The 18,892-nt window shown below is 41.8% G+C and overlaps 1 protein-coding gene across 3 annotated transcripts in view; it reads right to left on the bottom strand.

Annotated features, from left to right (window-relative positions):
• Nucleotides 1-14,392, bottom strand: part of tmlhe (trimethyllysine hydroxylase, epsilon) — a 36,745-nt gene extending 22,353 nt beyond the window's left edge. Inside the window, exons 1-5 of one of the 3 annotated variants that reach the window (XM_059977230.1) lie at nucleotides 13,985-14,392; nucleotides 12,288-12,371; nucleotides 10,038-10,227; nucleotides 7,319-7,495; nucleotides 6,873-7,149 (exon numbers count right to left, since the gene is read on the bottom strand). In XM_059977230.1, coding sequence (XP_059833213.1) covers nucleotides 6,873-7,149; nucleotides 7,319-7,495; nucleotides 10,038-10,221 — 638 coding nt within the window. In that variant the 5' untranslated portion in view covers nucleotides 10,222-10,227; nucleotides 12,288-12,371; nucleotides 13,985-14,392. The remainder of the gene's footprint in view (nucleotides 1-6,872; nucleotides 7,150-7,318; nucleotides 7,496-10,037; nucleotides 10,228-12,287; nucleotides 12,372-13,984) is intronic. The other 2 variants (XM_059977229.1, XM_059977228.1) reach the window with 2 other exon arrangements.
• Nucleotides 14,393-18,892: the final 4,500 nt, after the last annotated feature.

The raw sequence follows: 18,892 nt of genomic DNA, 5'->3' as shown, positions 1-18,892 counted from the left end.
TGAATAGTTAAGTGAGTAGAAGATGAATTGATCTCCAAAAGTCATAAAGTTAAAGATGAAACATTCTTTTCAACATTTTAAGTAAGATTAGTATATTATTGTTGTACAATTTTAAAGTGAAAAAAGCAAAGGAGCACCATGCAAAAGTTTGGGCACCCCAAGATATTTCAGCTCTCAGAAAACTTTTACCAAGGTCTCAGACCTTAGCTAGCTTGTTAGGGCTATGTGGCTTGTTCACAGTCATCATTAGGAAAGGCCAGGTGATGCAAATATCAAAGCTTTATAAATACACAGACTCCTCAAACCTTGTCCCAACAATCAGCAGCCACGGGCTCCTCTAAGCAGCTGCCTAGCACTCTGAAAATTAAAATAAATGATGCCCACAAAGCAGGAGAAGGCTACAAGAAGATAGCAAAGCGTTTTCAGGTAGCCAGTTCTTCAGTTCGTAATGTAATTAAGAAATGGCAGTTAACAGGAACGGTGGATGTCAAATTGAGGTCTGGAAGACAAAACTTTCCGAGAAAACTGCTCGTAGGATTGCTAGAAAGGCAAATCAAAACTCCTGTTTGACTGCAAAAGACCTTCAGGAAGATTTAGCAGACTCTGGAGTGGTGGTGCACTGTTCTATTGTGCAGCAACACCTGCACAAATATGACCTTCATGGAAGAGTCATCAGAAGAAAACCTTTTCTGCATCCTCACCACAAAATTCAGCATCAGAAGTTTGCAAGGGAACATCTAAACAAGTCTGATGCATTTTGGAAACAAGTCCCGTGGACTGATGAAGTTAAAATAGAACTTTTTGGCTGCAATGAGCAAAAGTATGTTTGGAGAAAAAAGGGTGCAGAATTTCATGAAAAGAACACCCCTCCAACTGTTAAAAGGGCGGGGGGGGGTTTGGATCGATCATACTTTGGGCTTGTGTTGCAGCCAGTGGCACTGGGAACATTTCACTGATAGAGCAGAGAATGCCAGCAAATACCAGCAAATTCTGGAAGCAAACATCACACTGTCTGTAAAAATGCTGAAGATGAAAAGAGGATGGCATTTACAACAGGATAATGATCCTAAACACACCTCAAAATTTCTCAATGGCCTACCTCAGGAGGTGCAAGCTGAAGGTTTTGCCATGGCCCTCAGTCTCCTGATCTAAACATCATTGAAAATCTGTGGATATACCTCAAAATAACAGCGTGTGCAAGATGACCCAAGAACTTCACAGAACTAGAAGCCCTTTGCAAGAAAGAATGGGCAAAAATCCCCCAAACAAGAATTGGAAGACTCTTAGCTGGCTACAGGAAGTGTTATACAAGCTGTGATACTTGTCAAAGAGGATGTCACTAAGTACTGACCATGCAGGGTGCCCAAACTTTTAATTTGGGACTTGTTTCTCTTTTGTTATTTTGGAACTGTAAAAGATGGAAATAAAAAAGTAATCTTGCTTAAAATATTAAAGAAATTGTCATCTTTAACTTTATGCCTTTTGGAAATCAGGTCACCTTTTACTCGCTTAGCTATCCACAGTAACAGAAATTTTGACCAGAAGTGCCCAAACTTTTGCATGCTACTGTACATACTCCTACCATGTGGATCTTCAAATTACCCATCTGTGACTGGAAAACAACATAATAAACAAGGCAAAGAGGTACCATATTCATTCCTTGTATCCAAACACATGTACAAGGGGGCTTCAATGTTTTCAGCAACTCAAATACAATGGATTCTGGTTAATTGGTCCATCAGTTAATCAGGGAAGTCACTTATTTGGAACAACTCTTATAGAACCAAAATCTAATTGAGAAAGTAGCCGAGACTCCCTTTGTTTATGTGGGACACTATGCCGCTTAATTGGGACAGAAGATTGTTGCCAAACAGTTTCTATCCAGTGTCATCTACACTGTGCTCAGAGCAAACTGTTTTTAAGATGGAGTCAGCTGCACACATCTGTGTTGAAAAAGCAGTGATTTTTGTTACTGATAGTTGGTAAGAAATAAGCATTAAGACAACTTAGAATTGCAAACATCCCACCCTGCAAAAAGTAATTTCAGGGAAGAAGCACCCCCCCCCCACCCCCCGCTCAACCACCAAGGGTGTATGTATACAGGACATTTCATTATGAAAGAACAATTTATTTGATCATATATTGAAACTATATATGTAGGGCTCTCAGTACCAGTAATTGTGGTGTTAACTGTTCAGGCTAACAAAATGGCTTCTCTGTATTGTTATAATGAAATGGCATCTCTGTAATGGGTTTCTGTGCCTGGAATGTTTGGGTTATGACTGCAGTTAAGGGGGAGGGGCAACTAACCAATGGAGAATTGTTATGCTATCTGGTATGCGTAAGCTGAGCGGGAATTCGCGGTCTCTTTCAGGAGGCGAGCGAGGAGGACGGACGTGTGAGGAACGGACAGTGGTTCCAGAGTGACGGATACTGGACGTCAACGGTTTAGGTTGTGGCCGAAGGATCAGGAGGTCGTTGTGGATGGAACCGGAGGCGTGAGCTCCAACGTATTAAAATATTATGTGCACAAACTGATAAACTTACTGATTTGGCACCTTTAGGTTATCTGTTTCTACTAACCCATCACTAAGGAATAACTATAAAGTTGCAATTATTTCTTTGCCTTTGGTGTATTGTCTGATATTTGTGTTGCACGCGTGTACTGGGGGGGCATCACACTGTATTTACACCTAAGTATTGCACTATTGGCAGGGCGATGGCGGTTCACCCTAGGCGAACGGGGGTAAATTGGGGGCACGGATGCTACATATATATTCCTTGTTGAGTATTTTGTTGGCAGTCTCAATGCTAATGCAAATAGTTTTTCTATTTCTTTTGCAAACTTTCCTTGTACCGTGATGTGGCTTGCTTGGCAGATTTGAGCATTTTGCCGGAAGTTTCAACCTCACAGTAGTCTGTGTCAACGAATTTGTTAATTTTGCAAGACATCAGATTCACAAGTGTTTTGTGAGACAGCTGACTTCAGAATTCTGTCTTAATGTGACGCACCATGCTGAATGCCCTTTCTACATCACAATTAGAGTTTGGCAGCACCAGAAGCAGCTTCATCAACTGGCAGAGCTCTTTGAATCGCAACTGCCCTGCGCTCACAGATTTTACTTTGGACAGCCTCCCTCAGAACTCAGCAACTGGCAAACTTTTGTAGTTTGGCACCAGTCCTTCAAGGTTAGTTGAGATATAATCCAGGATTTCCAAGTGGAGCTGTTCTCTTGCATCTGCCTTGATTACATTTGGAAATCTCTCTGCCAAAGTCAAAATCTGCTCTGGATTCACCTCATCTTGGCTCTCTGTATTGACCACTGACAAGATTTTTCGAGATTTGGTCTCTCATTGGGAACTTCTCCAAGATTTTTTGAAAGCTCCTGACACAGACTGCTCTGGCATCTTTGAAGAACTGCTTTGTCTTGTAAGGGGGATCTCTTGTGCTTCCTCACTTAGTAACTACCTCCTTGCCAGGTACCCAGTAAAAAGCTCTTCATCTGGGCGGTGAATTTCATGGTTGCTCACATCTATCTCCTGAATGTTCTGTTCTCTCAATACCTTTGGCTCAATAAATCTGCTTGCTATGTCATGCAGGTGCTCTTCTACACTCTGATCCAACTTAAGAGGATAGGGACCTTGTTTTGAAAAATCAAACTAAATTTGTCAAAACATTGTGTGACATTATGGAGAAAGTATGTGTATATTTTCATTTGGGGGTCTTTCAGCCCTTTCTGAATATGTGATGACTTCTGATTCTCACTCTTTGACTCAAAATATGAAATAAAGGCTAGCCATTGGTGGAGCAGATGGTCCAAACCTTTTCCTAAAGAAAGCCAGCGTACAGGACAATGCTTTCGTACTCTCTGCTGGGCAACATTGCCGAACTCTTGAAACTGTTTTGGGTCTCCTCTTTGTTTGGAACTTTTCTCAATAGAGTAGCTCCTCAGCAGCTAGCCAGCAAGTTTAGATAACGTTAGCTATGCCAATGAATGAATAATACCTGTTACACTTACCGTAATATGTCTTTTACAGTCATTTAACCCACCATGGGCAATAGAAAAGTCACTGTTGCAAATAGTGCAGCGAGCAACACTGTCACTATTTTTGACCCCTGTTAGGCAGTGGTACACTTTAGTGCAGTCTGGGGTGAAGTACATTTTAAATTCTCTTTTTTTTGGAACACTCTGCCATGGTGCTGCAGGACACTAAACTAAACTGATGGACAATGAAAGAGAGAGGTCGAATGTAAAGCCCGTCCACAGAGAAAACTGATAGGTCTACTTAGCACAAAGAGAGACCAATCAGGATGCTCTCTCTGTCACCCTCTCGCTATGTCTGTCACTCACTATGTCTGTCTGTCTCCCCCCACCCCCCCCATTCACTCTAAAAAAAAATCGATTTCTGGGATATTGTATATAATTTGCGGGCGTCAGGGAGGCGCTATCAATATGCGGGAGATTCCCGGAACTTCCGGGAGAGGTGGATGTCTGGAATTGTTTTGTTCACTATAGTTTCATGTATTTAGGCTTGGAAATGCCAGAAATGGCCAGGTGTGAAACTGAACCAAATTTCACTACTTCAGGTTAAAAACTACAAAGAATTTGAAGATATATCGACAATCATCTTGAATGTTACAATGTAAATGAAGAGTTGGAGGATGCAAATGTCAAAAGCTTTGTATGAAGACAATTCATTATCTGTGCTAGGTGTATATACTGATTTTGTTCATTTACAGTCATCTAAAAGAACTCAGCAGTGTGTTTGTTGTCTGTCCTATCCGACAATGACAGTGTAACCTGTGCAGGAGTGTTTGTAAAGCAAAGTTGTTTCACTGGAACAGATCCACTCTCAACCTTGGACATCTGGGTCCAGTAGTATGAATAGTCATCACAAACTGGGGTCTTCCTTGTTTGCATTGGACAACCATGACTTCTCCTGTACCTCATCATACACTTTGCTCTCCCTGAAACATCGCAGAACCACCTTCCTGGCCGCTGGATCTTACTGTTGATCTCACCTGCCCAGTCAGCTAGAGGTGACTCACACACAAATCCAGAGTTGCAGTCCTATGTTGAATTTAACACTGACTGGTACTCCGCTGGTGCTAAACTCTGCTGTGCCTTTGGACTCATCCATGGTACAAGCATGTTCCTTTCTCACTGGGGTACGAGGCCACCGGCTACCCTCACCTGGTTTAGTCCTCCTGTCAAAACGCTGTACCAAGGTGTGGCTGCTGTTATATGCAAACAGCTACTTGGAGCCAAAGGAGAGAGCCTGGTGACCAGAAGGGACCAAAGGTGAGGAGCTGCCCCAAAATGGTCACAACAAGCCCCTTCAGAGGTGTTATCCCACTCCAGACACCCATACACAGCAGCGTACACTGAATAAGTTACTCCATCAAAAACTAATACACACTTTTATAGTACTGTAATAGCACTGGTAGTTGGCTCCTTAAGGTTGTTGTAGGCCTAGGTGATAGCAGGGAAAAGCTCCGAATACCTAGTAAATGCCCCAAAAGCTGTGCAGCTCCAACAGCCTCTAACCAAGTCCTGCTCCTGGCCTTCATGTGCGGTTTAGCTACTAAGCCTGCCAGAACAGTTTCTACTGACAGCAGAAGGGGCAAAGGGGGATTACTGGCAACCTAAAACCAATCGCTTCCAGCAAATGGGGCTTGTCAGCTGTGGTTGGCAGCTCATTAAGAAGGAAAACACTGATCTCAAACATCTGCTCCCTTGCAGTTATACCAACTCATGGGGGGAGGATTTGGAAGTAAACACCGAGTAAAAATCCAGAGTTGCAGTCCTACATTGAATTTAACGCTGACTGGTACTCTGCTGTGCCTTTGGAATCATCCATAGAGAGAGAGTGCTCCGTGGGCAACGGCTTGTTCTCCATATTGTCCTTCCCTGGCATGCTCATCGCAGACGCAACATCCACGGTAGACTCCAACCAACAAGCCTACTTCCGAGCATTGGTAGTGTTCTAATTTGCTCTGTACTTCATTAACATACAGAATGTTGCTGAATTAATTGGTAGTTTGTCTTTTTTTAAATATAAACCTTTTTACTTCCATGAGACTTCCAGCTAATTGGGGGATTATTCATGGAGCTACCCACCTCTCTACTGTTTAATAATGATACAATTAATTAAAAATAATTTTTCTTGTATGTTAGTTTTAAATTAGAAACTTGTATCTTACAACCAGTTGCTATATTTTTCTGTTCAATCTTTTGAGTTACCTGTTCCTTTAGCCATATTTATGCTCATTAAGGTCCTAGAAATGTTTTCTCCCTTTTCAACATCAGTCTTTTCAGGAGTTTGTGCATCAATGAATTGAACTGAATTGAATTGACTTTATTTCTTACATTCTTCACATACATGAGGAGTAAAAATCTTAAATTGCTGGCAACACTCAAGATAGTCAAGCAATATCTAGAAAGAGATGGTTGATGTTTAATGTCAAAAGCCCTTTGGTGAAAATTTTTGGGGTAAGTGAAGGGAAACAAGTTTATTTTAATTTGTAGAGAGGATTGGTTTAGTCAAGAGGCAAGGATTATCAGGAACACAGTAGATAAAAATATTGAGAGGAGTTATGATTCCAAGGTGTGATCTTCAATTTCTGCAAATTATGATTTATTGGTTATGTACTTAGGATCTCCCAAAATACTTTGTGGATAGCAAAAATCGTAACTAGACACAAATAGGATACAATATCAACATGGATGTCATTTGTGGGGATGACTCCAATCACCACATATCCTCAAATCATAACTAATTACTGTTTGTACTGTGATCATCCTGGGGACTTGCCAAGCTTCAAAAACATGCCAAAAAAAATCAAAACCATTGATATGAATAAATGTTACCTGATCAAGCCAACACGCAAAGCTACAGCTTCTGTTGCCTCAATGCTCACAGGAACTTCTTCAATAAAACAGACTCCATAAAGCAGGAAGGTCTCCAAGAAATGTTTTAGTTCCTCATCAGATTCCATCACAGAATTATAAGTAATATAAGGCATTTGTGCTTCTTTATAAACAGCAGCATTCCAAAGAATGCGCTTTTGAACAGTCTGTTTCTGGGCTTCAAATGAATGTTTTACCAACCATGACAACCCATACTTGGTCATATGATTATCTGGCCCTACAAGTGAAACAAGAAATATGTCAAATTAGTTAAATGCATGAAGTTACTGTATTATAAAGTACTGAGAATTTCAAGTTAAATTCATTCCAGAGAGAGGATGAAGCCTTTCCAGTAATGAAAAAATATATAACTGAAAGGAAAATCATGTACTGAAAGAACAACTCACAAGTTATGTAGATAGTAGCATTATCTGAACGTATGTTTATTGGCTTGATAGCCAAATCCACTTGGGCTGTATCTAGGCTCCGTTGATTGGTTTTTGAGTTGAAACATGATGCAGAGCGGCAATGATCCCGGAGCCAGACATAATCAAAATGCATCACCAAATCAGAATACTTCAATTCTGTAAGAGTAATAATAGGATTAACTCTAATTATCTTTCTACACCACCCACCTAGGTAGACTCATTCAGATACCAGTTAAATAAATGCAGATATTATGCAAATGTCTCACTTTACAGTTTTACTCACAGCAAGACTTGGCAAGTTTAGAATGCCATTGCCTCTTACAAAGCAAAACCAAGCAGCATAAATGTCACCAAAGGTCTCACTTGCAGACAAGCTCACTGCCTTTTATGCTCACTTTGACTGAAAGAACATGGAGGTACCTTGGTGAACCCTCACAGCCCTCAACAACCCTGTAATCTCAGCCCCTAAGGTAAACATGAGAGCACAAGGGTGAACCTATAGAAGGCACCGGGCCCAGATGCATACCTGGCCAAGTACTAAAGACCAATGCCACTGAGGACATGTTTACAGGTATCTTCAACCTTGCTTCAGCAATCTGAGGTACCCACCACTTCAGGAAGGCATCAATTACACCAGTGCCCAGGAAGAACATGGTAGCTTGCCTCAATGATTATCATCCAGTTGCACTCACATTCACTGATAATTTGGTCCTAAAGTACAACTCCTGCCTGAGGAGCAGCCCAGATCCATTCCAAACTGCCTACTAACACAACAGATAAACAACAGATGCCATTTCATTGACCTTTCACTCAGCTGACAATAAAGGTGCATAGATCAAGATTCTCTTCATTGACAACAGCTCAGCATTCAACACTATCCTCTAAGTTCCAAGGCCTGGCCTCAGTACCGCCCTATGCAAATGGATCTTCAATTTCCTCACTAGCTGACACCAGGCAATATGGATTGGCAACATCTCCTCCATGCTCACCATAAGCACAGACGAAGGGTCTCGGCCCAAAACATTGACTGCTTGTTTCCATGGATGCTGCTCGACCTGCTGAGTTCCTCCAGTGTGTTGTACGTGTAACATTTCCTTCACGATCCCCATCAGCACAGGTACACCAGAAGGCTGTGTGCTTAGCTCCCTGCTCTACTCATTTTGTACTTATGACTGTGAAGCCAAGTACAACTCCAGTGCCATTTAAATTTACTGACAACACCACGGTTGTGGGCCGAATCAAAGGTGATATAGGTTGGAGATTGAAAATCTGGCTGAATCGTGCCACAAAAACCTCTCACTCAATGTCAGCAAGACCAAGGAGCTGATTATTGCCTTCAGGAGGAGGAATCCAGAGGCCCATGAGCTAGGCCTCAGGGGATCAGAGATGAAGAGGGTCAATAACTTTAAATTCCCTGGCGCTATCATTTCAAAGGATCTGTCCTGGGTCCAGCATGCAAGTGCAATTACAAAGAAAAGCATGGCATTATTTCTGCTTTCATAGAAGTCTGAAAATATTTGCTATGTCATCCAAAACTTCAACAAACTTCTATAGATGCACGGTGGAGAGTCCATTGACTGGTTGCATCATGGCCTGATATGGAAACACCAATATCCTTGAATGGAAAAGTCTATATAAGATAGTGGATACAGCCCAATCCATCACGAAATAACCACTGAGTACATTTACAAGGAATGTTGTGGCAGGAAAGCAGCATCCATCAGGAAGGAGGTACAGGAGCCTTAGGTCCACACCACCAGGTCAAGAACAGTTATACTCCTCAACCATCAGGCTCCTGAACCAGAGTGGATAACAAGTTCAAGTTCATTCTTGCCTGACTATACATATATACGTATAATCAAACACCATTCATCTGGACTATGGTGCATCCACCAAACATGTCAGAGTACACAAAACAAAATATTACCATAAAGTTAATAAAATAAATTCAAAACGCATGCAGAGTGTAACACAGATAAACAGTAAGTAGCTCACTATCTTAGTGATGAGCCCTCGGTGGCAACAGGCTACTCGATGGTGTCACAGTCGGAGGGAAGAAGCTGTTACCCCGTCTGGGCATCCTAGTCCTAATGCTTACCCCAACACTAAGCTGATTCCACAACCTATGGACTCACTTTCAAGAACTCTATAACTCATGCTCTCGTTATTTATTAAATCTTTTTTTTTGTATTTGGACAATTTGTTGTCTTTTGCACATTGGTTGTTTGCCCATCTGTGTGTAGCTTTTCATTTACTCTACCGTGTTTCACTGTATTTACTGCAAATGCCCACAAGAAAATGAACATGAGGATAGTACAGTGACCTATGCATTTTGAATATAGCAAAGTGAAGGGGAGGTGAAAAGGGGCTAAAGGACAGGTAAAGAGAAAGACAACAATGGCAGTTTAGATAAAATGCAGGACATCGTTACCACTCAAATAACTAAAAAAACAAGCAGATCTGGAACTCTCTGCCTGGACGGTTAGTAGAATGAATTAAATTGGGGCCTTTAAAAGGGGAAAGAGAATAAAAACTAAATTACCAAGTTCTATGAAAAGTACAAAAGGAAAAGTGGAATTGTTACAGATCAGAGGGAAATACAGTTCCAAAAAAAAAGGTATTTTAGAAAATCTGATCAAGAACCATCTGTATTAATTCTTTCATCCAATCTTAAGTAAAGTGACTTTTGGTATCTTACCCAAGTGTTTGTCATGCATCAACCATGAACAGTTCAAAGAGTCTGAAACACCATGATGACACCATCGTACAGTTATTGAAGGTAAAAGCTGCTTTATATAATTTTGCCATGGTCTCCATCCTTGAACATCAGTCTTCAGATGCCGTACACTGACACCCAGACGCAGTAAGTGGTTTAAAGACATTTCCTGCTGTGAGAATGGGTTCGAAGCAGAGAGAAGAAGAAAAAGAAGTTTACTTTAGAATTTTCTACTCCAAAAGTACATAGTGTTAGCAAAACGCACATTCAGAGATTGGACCAGGGAATGCAAGTCTTTTAAGTGGTGATTTGTTCACATGTCAAGAGGAATATAGGCAAGTTTTCCTATTGCTTTGAGTGTTTAGGATTACGTGACAGGCCAAAATTCATGCTGGGCCTTTTAGGGAATGATGTTTGGGAATTTCTGCAAAGCAACTGGAACTCTTTCACAGCTTTTGGATCATCTGGTAATTTTTAAGTCAACATGAAAACAAAAGGAAAAAAAGTAAAATCATATTAGAGTACCCCCCAACGTATTACAATAAGAAATAAATGGCCTAGTCTAAATTAAGGGTTTACTGAAGGAATATTGTTGGGCAGTAATAAGTGCAAATATTCAGAACCTAAACACATCATGTGTAAAATTTAACATTTAAATAATATTCAAGTGAAGAAAATGTTAATTGAAATATGCTTGCTTGAACCCGAAATCAATGTGCCCAAGATCAATATTTACCTTCCAAATCAAAAAACTATTTTTCATCTCTGTCCTGTTTGTATTGCCCCTTCTCCTTGCTCCACATTAGCAGCGAACTCTTCAGCCATTGTTACTAACCATAGGAATCTATTTCTAAATCTTTGCCTTGCTCCATTTATTACTTTCAGAAGCCCCTACACAACAGTTCACCTATTCCTTCAGTCCCTCATGTTCTTCACCTTCTCTTCCCCCATCTCCTGATCTTTATTGGGAATTATTTTGTGATACTTTGCCTTGTCAAGAATGCAATCAAAATGATCGCAATACAATTTATGACATTACCAGATTTCAAAGCCTTTGTTCAATGTAACTGAGCTGTAATGGAAAGCACTCAGTGAAATCTAACTTTATGTTCTCTGCAGTATCACCTTTTACTTACATTTAAAAACATCAGTGTGGAGGAACAAACAGCTGATGATAAGCTGCAATTCATAGCTGTATTTAATACATGTTCAAAAAACTAAAGCACAATTATACAGAACTTCAGACTAATAACCCAGAAAATATGCACTAAATTTCCCAAGTGGCCCATGAGATTAACAATCCAAGTGTTGTTAAAACGAGAAATGCAAAGTTGATGTTGATGAAATGTGGTAGTTATACACCATGGTAGATGCCTGGAACACACCACCAGGGGAAATGGTAGAAGCAGGTATGATAATAACATCTGAGGCATGGTGGTGGTTGTTCCTCTCCACACCCTGTGCCACATCAGGCAGCAACCTTGCCGCTTCTTTAGTGTTTGTCTGTTTTTCCACAAGGCTGAGTTGCTAGCTCATTGCTGAACCCAGCACAGATGGAAAGTGCGCAAGAACCCGGCGGGATTCGAACCTGGGACCACTTGCCTTGAAGTCCAGTGCTGATGCCACTACACCACTGGCCGACGAAGATGCATGAACAGACAGTGAATAGAGAGGGCTTCACAATCTAGGGTCCACAGACCCCTCTGTCCATGGCATAACAAAGGTCGGGAACCCCTGCAATAGAATTATTTGTAGGCCAATGGGATTTATTCAATTTGGCATCCGTCAGGGGGAGATGTGACGGGCCAATGAGCCTGCTCCAGTGCTGTACTTTTCAATCCATCTTCAATGAAAAATGTATCTTTCATATGATCTTAACCAGTCTGCTTTGAAAAAAGCTAGCCTTGTTTTGCAAACTGTCATTCCATGCCCTAGCAATTGACTTTTCACAACCCTCTTGAATGCCTGAACATTCTGTTACAATGAAACCATTAAAAATTATGGATTTTGCAACTAAATTCACTATGCAGACTGCAACTGTTTAATACAAGCCTCAGCCTCAGTTTTGGTCACCTTTGGATGGGCGAAAGCATTAAACTTGTCAGCATTGTCATATACTGTTACATTACCTTGTATTCTAAGGCAAAACAAAAACTTTTGTACATAGCTACCAAGCAGCTACTACTCTTGGTAGCATTTATCAAAATGAATTTGTTGGGTCTTAGTACTTACTTGAGGAGACTGAGAATTGGGTGGACCACCTAATGAAGCTGTTTATGGCACAGTCATTATGTGGTAACTGATTGTTGCCAAAATCTATTATCAGGAGAACAAAATCTAATATCAGGAGAACCATCTAGGCATATCTTTAAGCATGAAATACAAATCTGCTTATTAAACTAATTGATTGTAATTAGAATGTATTGCACATTTGTTTAATCAAGACATTTATTTAACCAAGACATTTGGTTGTCTTGTTTCCAGTTGAGCTTGTATCAGAAGCAAATGAATTACTCAAGCAACAAACATGAAATGCTGGAGAAATTCGCCCTACCCCCTCACCATTTCCCATACCCTTTCCCTCTCTAATCTTATCTCCTTGCCCCCTCCTTCCATGGCCTTCTGTCTCTTTCACCAATCAACCCCAGCTCCCTACTTCATCCCTCCCCCTTCAGGTTTCATCTATCACCTTGTGTTTCTCACTCCCCTCCCCCTACCTTTTAAATCTACTCCTCAGCTCCCCCCCCCCCCCCCCAGTCCTGCCAAAAGGTGGATTACAGTATACTTTTTTCCTAGATGCTGCCTGGCTTTATGAGTTCCTCCAGCACTTTGTGTGTGTTGCTCCGATGTCCAGTATCTGCATATTTTCTCGTTTGCAATTGAATTACTCGTAACTTTAAATCCAACCAGACTAAAATAACAAACCTAGATGATAATTATTTAAAAAATCGGAAGTTTTAGAATTCTTAGGCAACGCTACTGCAAAATCCTCACCCACAAGGCCCTTGATGGTTATAATAAATGTCTGTCTTGTTCAGGTTACTTTAAATTGCAACATTTCCCCACATGAAGAATGCCAATTGATGAAGATATTACTCAGCATTTAACACAAAATCAAGTAAGAAGGCAGTTATGCAATAAAAACTTAAGTTCCTTCGACTCAGCAGCATATTCAGTAAAAACTGTCCATTGAAAGTACAGATAACAAAAAAGTGCTGACATAACGAATTACTCGCTGCTAAATAATATCCAATACTGTACTAATTAATCAGTAAGATCAAACAAAAACAAACTCCCCACATCCTAGCCACGAGCCACCTAGTGTGTACTGAAGCTATTTCAATGCAGTAACATCAGATTTTTGTTTTGACTGGCACATTTCATTGGACATTTCTCTATACGGAAGAGATTGCCTGCATTTATTTAATTAGAATCAAACAAAATTACGCACGGCAACAAGTAGATATCTGTGGTGTTTAAAGTACATAGTATGTTCGATTTTTTTAAAGTAGGGTTCAGTTCATTAAAATGTCCACAAAAGGAGCTGTGTTAAAACGAGTAAAATTATATTTTTAATAGCGGCCTTCTGTTCGACGACAGCTGCAAAGTCCATCCGCAGATCAACTTCGTCCTGTGCCAAATTTTCTCTCCGACGTGGTGATATTTGTTACCTTCTCAAACAAAGCATTTAAAGCTGAGCTGCGATCGATACTTGCAGAAAAATATACAAGCTCCACTCTTCAAAGTCAATCATGTGCGTCTTGCCCAGAACGACTGTTCCCTCAATGGAGAGAAATACAAGCACAATGCGGCGGCGATGTGTACTAGGAGCAGGGGACGGGGTCTGCAGCCTACTCACTAAGCTGCCCGACATTTTGCATTAAAATTTTAAATATCTCAAAATAATCATATTTATTGCACCCACTTACCGTCAGTAACCTCTCCCCAACGCCAGACTATCTGCAACAACTAACATAAAGACGACGAAGAACAACCATCCCCCACGATTATATACAGCCATCGCCGCCGTCAGGGTCCCTGCCCACTCATCACACAATCAGTCAATCAAACACCATCTCTTCCAGCCCGTCTATGTGGCGTTTTCTTTTCGGAGCGGAGTTCACTTTACAGCAGACCACCATTTAATTTTAATAAAATGTATATTCCCCGATTTTGCACATCGGAAAATACGCGAACCAAATAAAGCAATCCCTCTATAAAATGAAAGTCAGAGACTGTAGATGCTGGAAATACGGCAAAATCTTTCCGATAGTCTTCGACCTAAAAGATTGACTTTTCCACCTGATCTGCTGAGTGTTTCCAGCATTTTCTGTTTTTGTTAAAAATAATCCTTCTGTCATGCTCCATAAAGTCTAATTCCTGCAAAGCAGCAATTTACGGTTCCTCCCACTTTCTTTCTCCAGACTCGAAGAGTTGCCGTGGGGATCCGCACGGGCCCCGACTATGTCTGCCTTTTTGGTGGATATGTAGAACAATTACACATTCCAACTCTTCCTCCGCTACATTGACCACTGTATTGGAACTGTTTCATGTAACCATGCTGAGCTCGTCAATTTCATTAACTTTGCCTCTAACTTCCACCTGTCCTTAAATTCTTTTTCTTCATGTGCCTGGGCGAGCGTGGCTCTCCGCGTTGAACGGACATCTCGCACATTTAAATCGGTTGGTTCTTTCACAGTGTCCATATATTTTCTTCTTTACCTTCCTCTTCCACGTTTTCCAGGCATATGGCCCTGTAATGTAAGGCATTCTATTTCTCCCTTTCATAGAAAACCTAGAGCGCAATACAGGCCCCTCTGATGACATGGCCCAAGAATTTAAGTTTCCTGTCATTTAATGTTTTCATTAAAGATCTTTTTGTATGGACACGTTGGAGTTATGTCTCATTAGTTACCCTATCTCTATATGATATTTTCAACATTCTTCTAAGAAACCACATTTCTGTTGCTTCTAAGTTTCTTTGGAGTTGGTGTTACAGTCCCTGTTTCAGAAGCATACAGCAAGATTGACCAGATATAACATTTTAGTAGCCTAAGCCTTGTTGTCATAGAAATGTGTCTGTTGGTAAAGATGGGTTCCATTTTTTGAAAGCTGGTTTTGGCAATGGCAATTCTTGTTTTTAATTCACTTGACCCATTTCTGATACTTTTCTCCCCTTTTTCAATCTTTCTGGAGACAAACTGTCGATCAACATCTTTATAAGTCTACCACAGTTATCTCCACCATACCGCATAACACCCTGTCTCCTGTAAAAACGCTATTCCTTTTTCTCACAAACAAGAGAAAATCTGCAGGCGCTGGAAACCCAAGCAACACACACACACAATGCTGGAGGAACTCAGCAGGCCAGGCAGCGTCTATGGTAAAAAGTATAGTTGCCATTTCCAGTCAACACCCTTCAGCAGGACTTTCCCCTTTTCTCCATTCCTTTGTCTCTGCCACATCTGTTCCCAGGATGCAGCTTTCCACACCAGGATATCAGGGATGTCCTCCTATTCAAAGAAAGGGGGCTCCCTTTATCCACCATTGTTGCTGTGCTCATCCATTTCCCGGATATCCACACTCACCCCACCGTCCCACCACCTCAACTCAGTTCATCTTGTCCTTACCTAGCACCCTTATGAGGCTCTGCATCTAACACATCAGCCTCCGCAACTTCGCCAACTCCAAAGTGATCCTACCACCAAACACATCTTTACCTCCCTTGTCCACTTGACCCTCTCCACAATTCTCCCTCTGCATTTCTTCCTGCAAGCATCTAAAGTGCTTTGCCAGCCCACCCACCTTCTCCCTCACCTCCATCCAGGGCCCCAAACATTCCTATGGAAAAGAGTACAGTCAATGTTTCTGGCCAAGCACCTTCATCAGGACTGAAAAATCTTTTTTCTCCCAGCCCTGGTGAAGGGTCACGGCCCGAAACGTTAAGTGTACTCTTTTCCATAGATGCTGCCTGGCCTGCTGAGTTCCTCCAGCATGTTGTGTGTATTCCTTGGATTTCCAGCTTCCACGGATTTTTTCTTCTTTGCGACTGGACAGCAAACAATAGACAGTAGGTGCAGGAGTAGGCCATTCGGCCCTTCTAGCCAGAACCGCCATTCACTGAGATCATGGCTGATCATACACAATCAGTACCCTGTTCCCGCCCTCTCCCCATATCTCTTGACCCCGCTATCTATAAGAGCTCTAACTAATTCTCTCTTGAAAGCATCCAGAGACTTGGCCTCCACTGCCTTCTGGGGCAGAACATTCCACATATCCACCACTCTCTGGGTGAAAAAGTTTTTCTGCATCTCTGTTCTAAGTGGCCTACCCCTTATTCTTAAACTGTGGCCTCTAGTTCTGGACTCACCCATCAGCGGGAACATGCTTCCTGCCTCCAGTGTGTCCAATCCCTTAATAATCTTATATGTTTCAATCAGATCCCCTCTCATCCTTCTAAATTCCAGTGTCTCCAAGCCCAGTTGCTCCAATCTTTCAACATATGACAGTCCTGCCATTCCAGGAATTAACCTTGTGAACCTACGCTGCACTCCCTCAATAGCAAGAATGTCCTTCCTCAAATTTGGAGACCAAAACTGCACACAATACTCCAGGTGGGGTCTCACCAGGGCCCTATACAGCTGCAGAAGGACCTCTTTACTCCTATACTCAATTCCTCTTGTTATAAAAGCCAGCATGCCATTAGCTTTCTTCAATGCCTGCTGTACCTGCATACTTGCTTTCATTGACTGATGTAGAAGAACACCTAGATCTCATTGTACTTCCCCTTTTCCTAACTTGACTCCATTTAGATAGTAGTCTGCCTTCTTGTTCTTGCCACCAAAGTGGATAACCTCACATTTATCCACATTAAATTGCATCTGCCATACATTTGCCCACTCACCTAGCCTGTCCAAGTCACCCTGCATTCTCATAACATCCTCCTGACATTTCACACTGCCACCCAGCTTTGTGTTGTTGGCAAATTTGCTAATGTTACTTTTAATCCCTTCATCTAAATCATTAATGTATATTGTAAACAGCTGCAGTCCCAGCACTGAACCTTGCGGTACCCCACTGGTCACAGCCTGTCATTCCAAAAGGGACCCGTTAATCGCTACTCTGTTTCCTATCAGCCAGCCAATTTTCAATCCATGTCAGTACTCTGCCTCCAATACCATGTGCCCTAATTTTGCCCACAAATCTCCTATGTGGGACTTTATCAAAAGCTTTCTGAAAGTCCAGGTACACTACATCCACTGGCTCTCCCTTGTCTATTTTCATAGTTACACCCTCAAAAATCTCCAGAAGATTAGTCAAGCATGATTTTCCCTTCATAAATCCATGCTGACTCGGACTGATCCTTCTACTGCTATCCAAATGTGTTGTAATTTCCTCTTTTATAATTGACTCCAGCATTTTTCCCACTACAGACGAGTGGCTAACTGGTCTATAATTCCTTTCCAGGTGAGGCAACAAATCATCTGTGAATCTGCTGGGCCATCTATTGTGTCTGGCACTCCCATGCAGCCTCCTCTACATTGATGAAGCATGTAGTAATTTGGGGGATCACTTCATTGAGCACCTCTGCTCCATCCCAAACTTCCTGGTGTGAAACATTTTATACCTGTTCCTGTTCTGACATGTCAGTCCATGCCCTCTTCCTGTGTCAAGATGAGGCCAACCTCAGGGTGGAGGGGCAACACCTTATATTCCATCTGGGTAGCCTCCAACCTGATGGATTTCTCCCTCTGGTAAAAAATTCCCTCCCCATGCTTCTTTTTCTTTTCCCCACTCTGCCCTCTTACCTCTTCTCACCTGCCTATCAATTCTCCAAGGTCCACTCCTCATTCCCTTTCTCTCAGGTCCCTTCCTCCTTCCCTTTCTCCTATGGTCCACTTTCCTCACCTATCAGATTCCTTCCTCTCCTCTTCCCTACTCACCTGGCTTCGCCCATCACCTTAGCTATCTCCTTCGTCTCCCCTCCCCCACCATTTAACTCTGGCATCATCCCCCTTTCTTTTCAGTCTTGAAGAAGGTCTCAGCCCAGAATGCTGACTTCATTTCCATAGATGCTACCTGACATGCTGAGTTCCTCTAGCGTGTGTGTGTTGCTTTGGCTTTCCAGCGTCTGCAGGATTTCTCCTGTTTATAATTTACTTTCACTTCTTAGGATGTTGTATTTCCATCTGTTGGTGTGGTTTCTACATTTGAGAGACCAAACGGAGAATCTTCGGGATCTCTCTTCCCCTTCCCCACCCCCAATCCAGGACATAAACCAGAAGCAAGGGGGCTGTCAATATAATACATTCTGATGAAGGGTCTCAGCCCAAAATGTCGACTGTACTTTTTTCCATAGATGCTGCCTGACCTGTTGAGTTCCTCCAGCATTTTGTGTGTGTTGCTTTGGATTTCCAGCATCTGCAGACTTTCTCATGTCTGAGATGACACATCCTAACCTGGAATCAGTATGATAGAGCTATGGGTTAACAATGTAAATATGGTCTATCTTCATCAGGGTCATTTGTGCAGGGTGAAGGGGATATTAATATACTTTAGCAATATTACATTAATCCCATCTTTGTCCTCCCCACATTCTCATCAATTCTCCTCAGGTTCTACAACACCCCCACAAAGAAGGGGCAATTTACAACAGATAATTAATTAACCTATGGATGTTTGGGATGTGGGAGGAAACTGGAGCCCCTGGAGAAAACCTATGCAGTTAGTGACCCATCTTTAAGATGAGATGAGAAGGAATTTCCTTGTTCAGAAGATCTTGGCTCTTTGTAACTTTCTGGCACAGAGAATTGTGGAGGGGGAGATTGACAGGCATT

The sequence above is a fragment of the Hypanus sabinus genome, chromosome 8, assembly GCF_030144855.1.
Source record: "Hypanus sabinus isolate sHypSab1 chromosome 8, sHypSab1.hap1, whole genome shotgun sequence".
NCBI lineage: Eukaryota > Metazoa > Chordata > Chondrichthyes > Myliobatiformes > Dasyatidae > Hypanus > Hypanus sabinus.
This window is presented reverse-complemented; position numbering and strand designations above follow the sequence as displayed.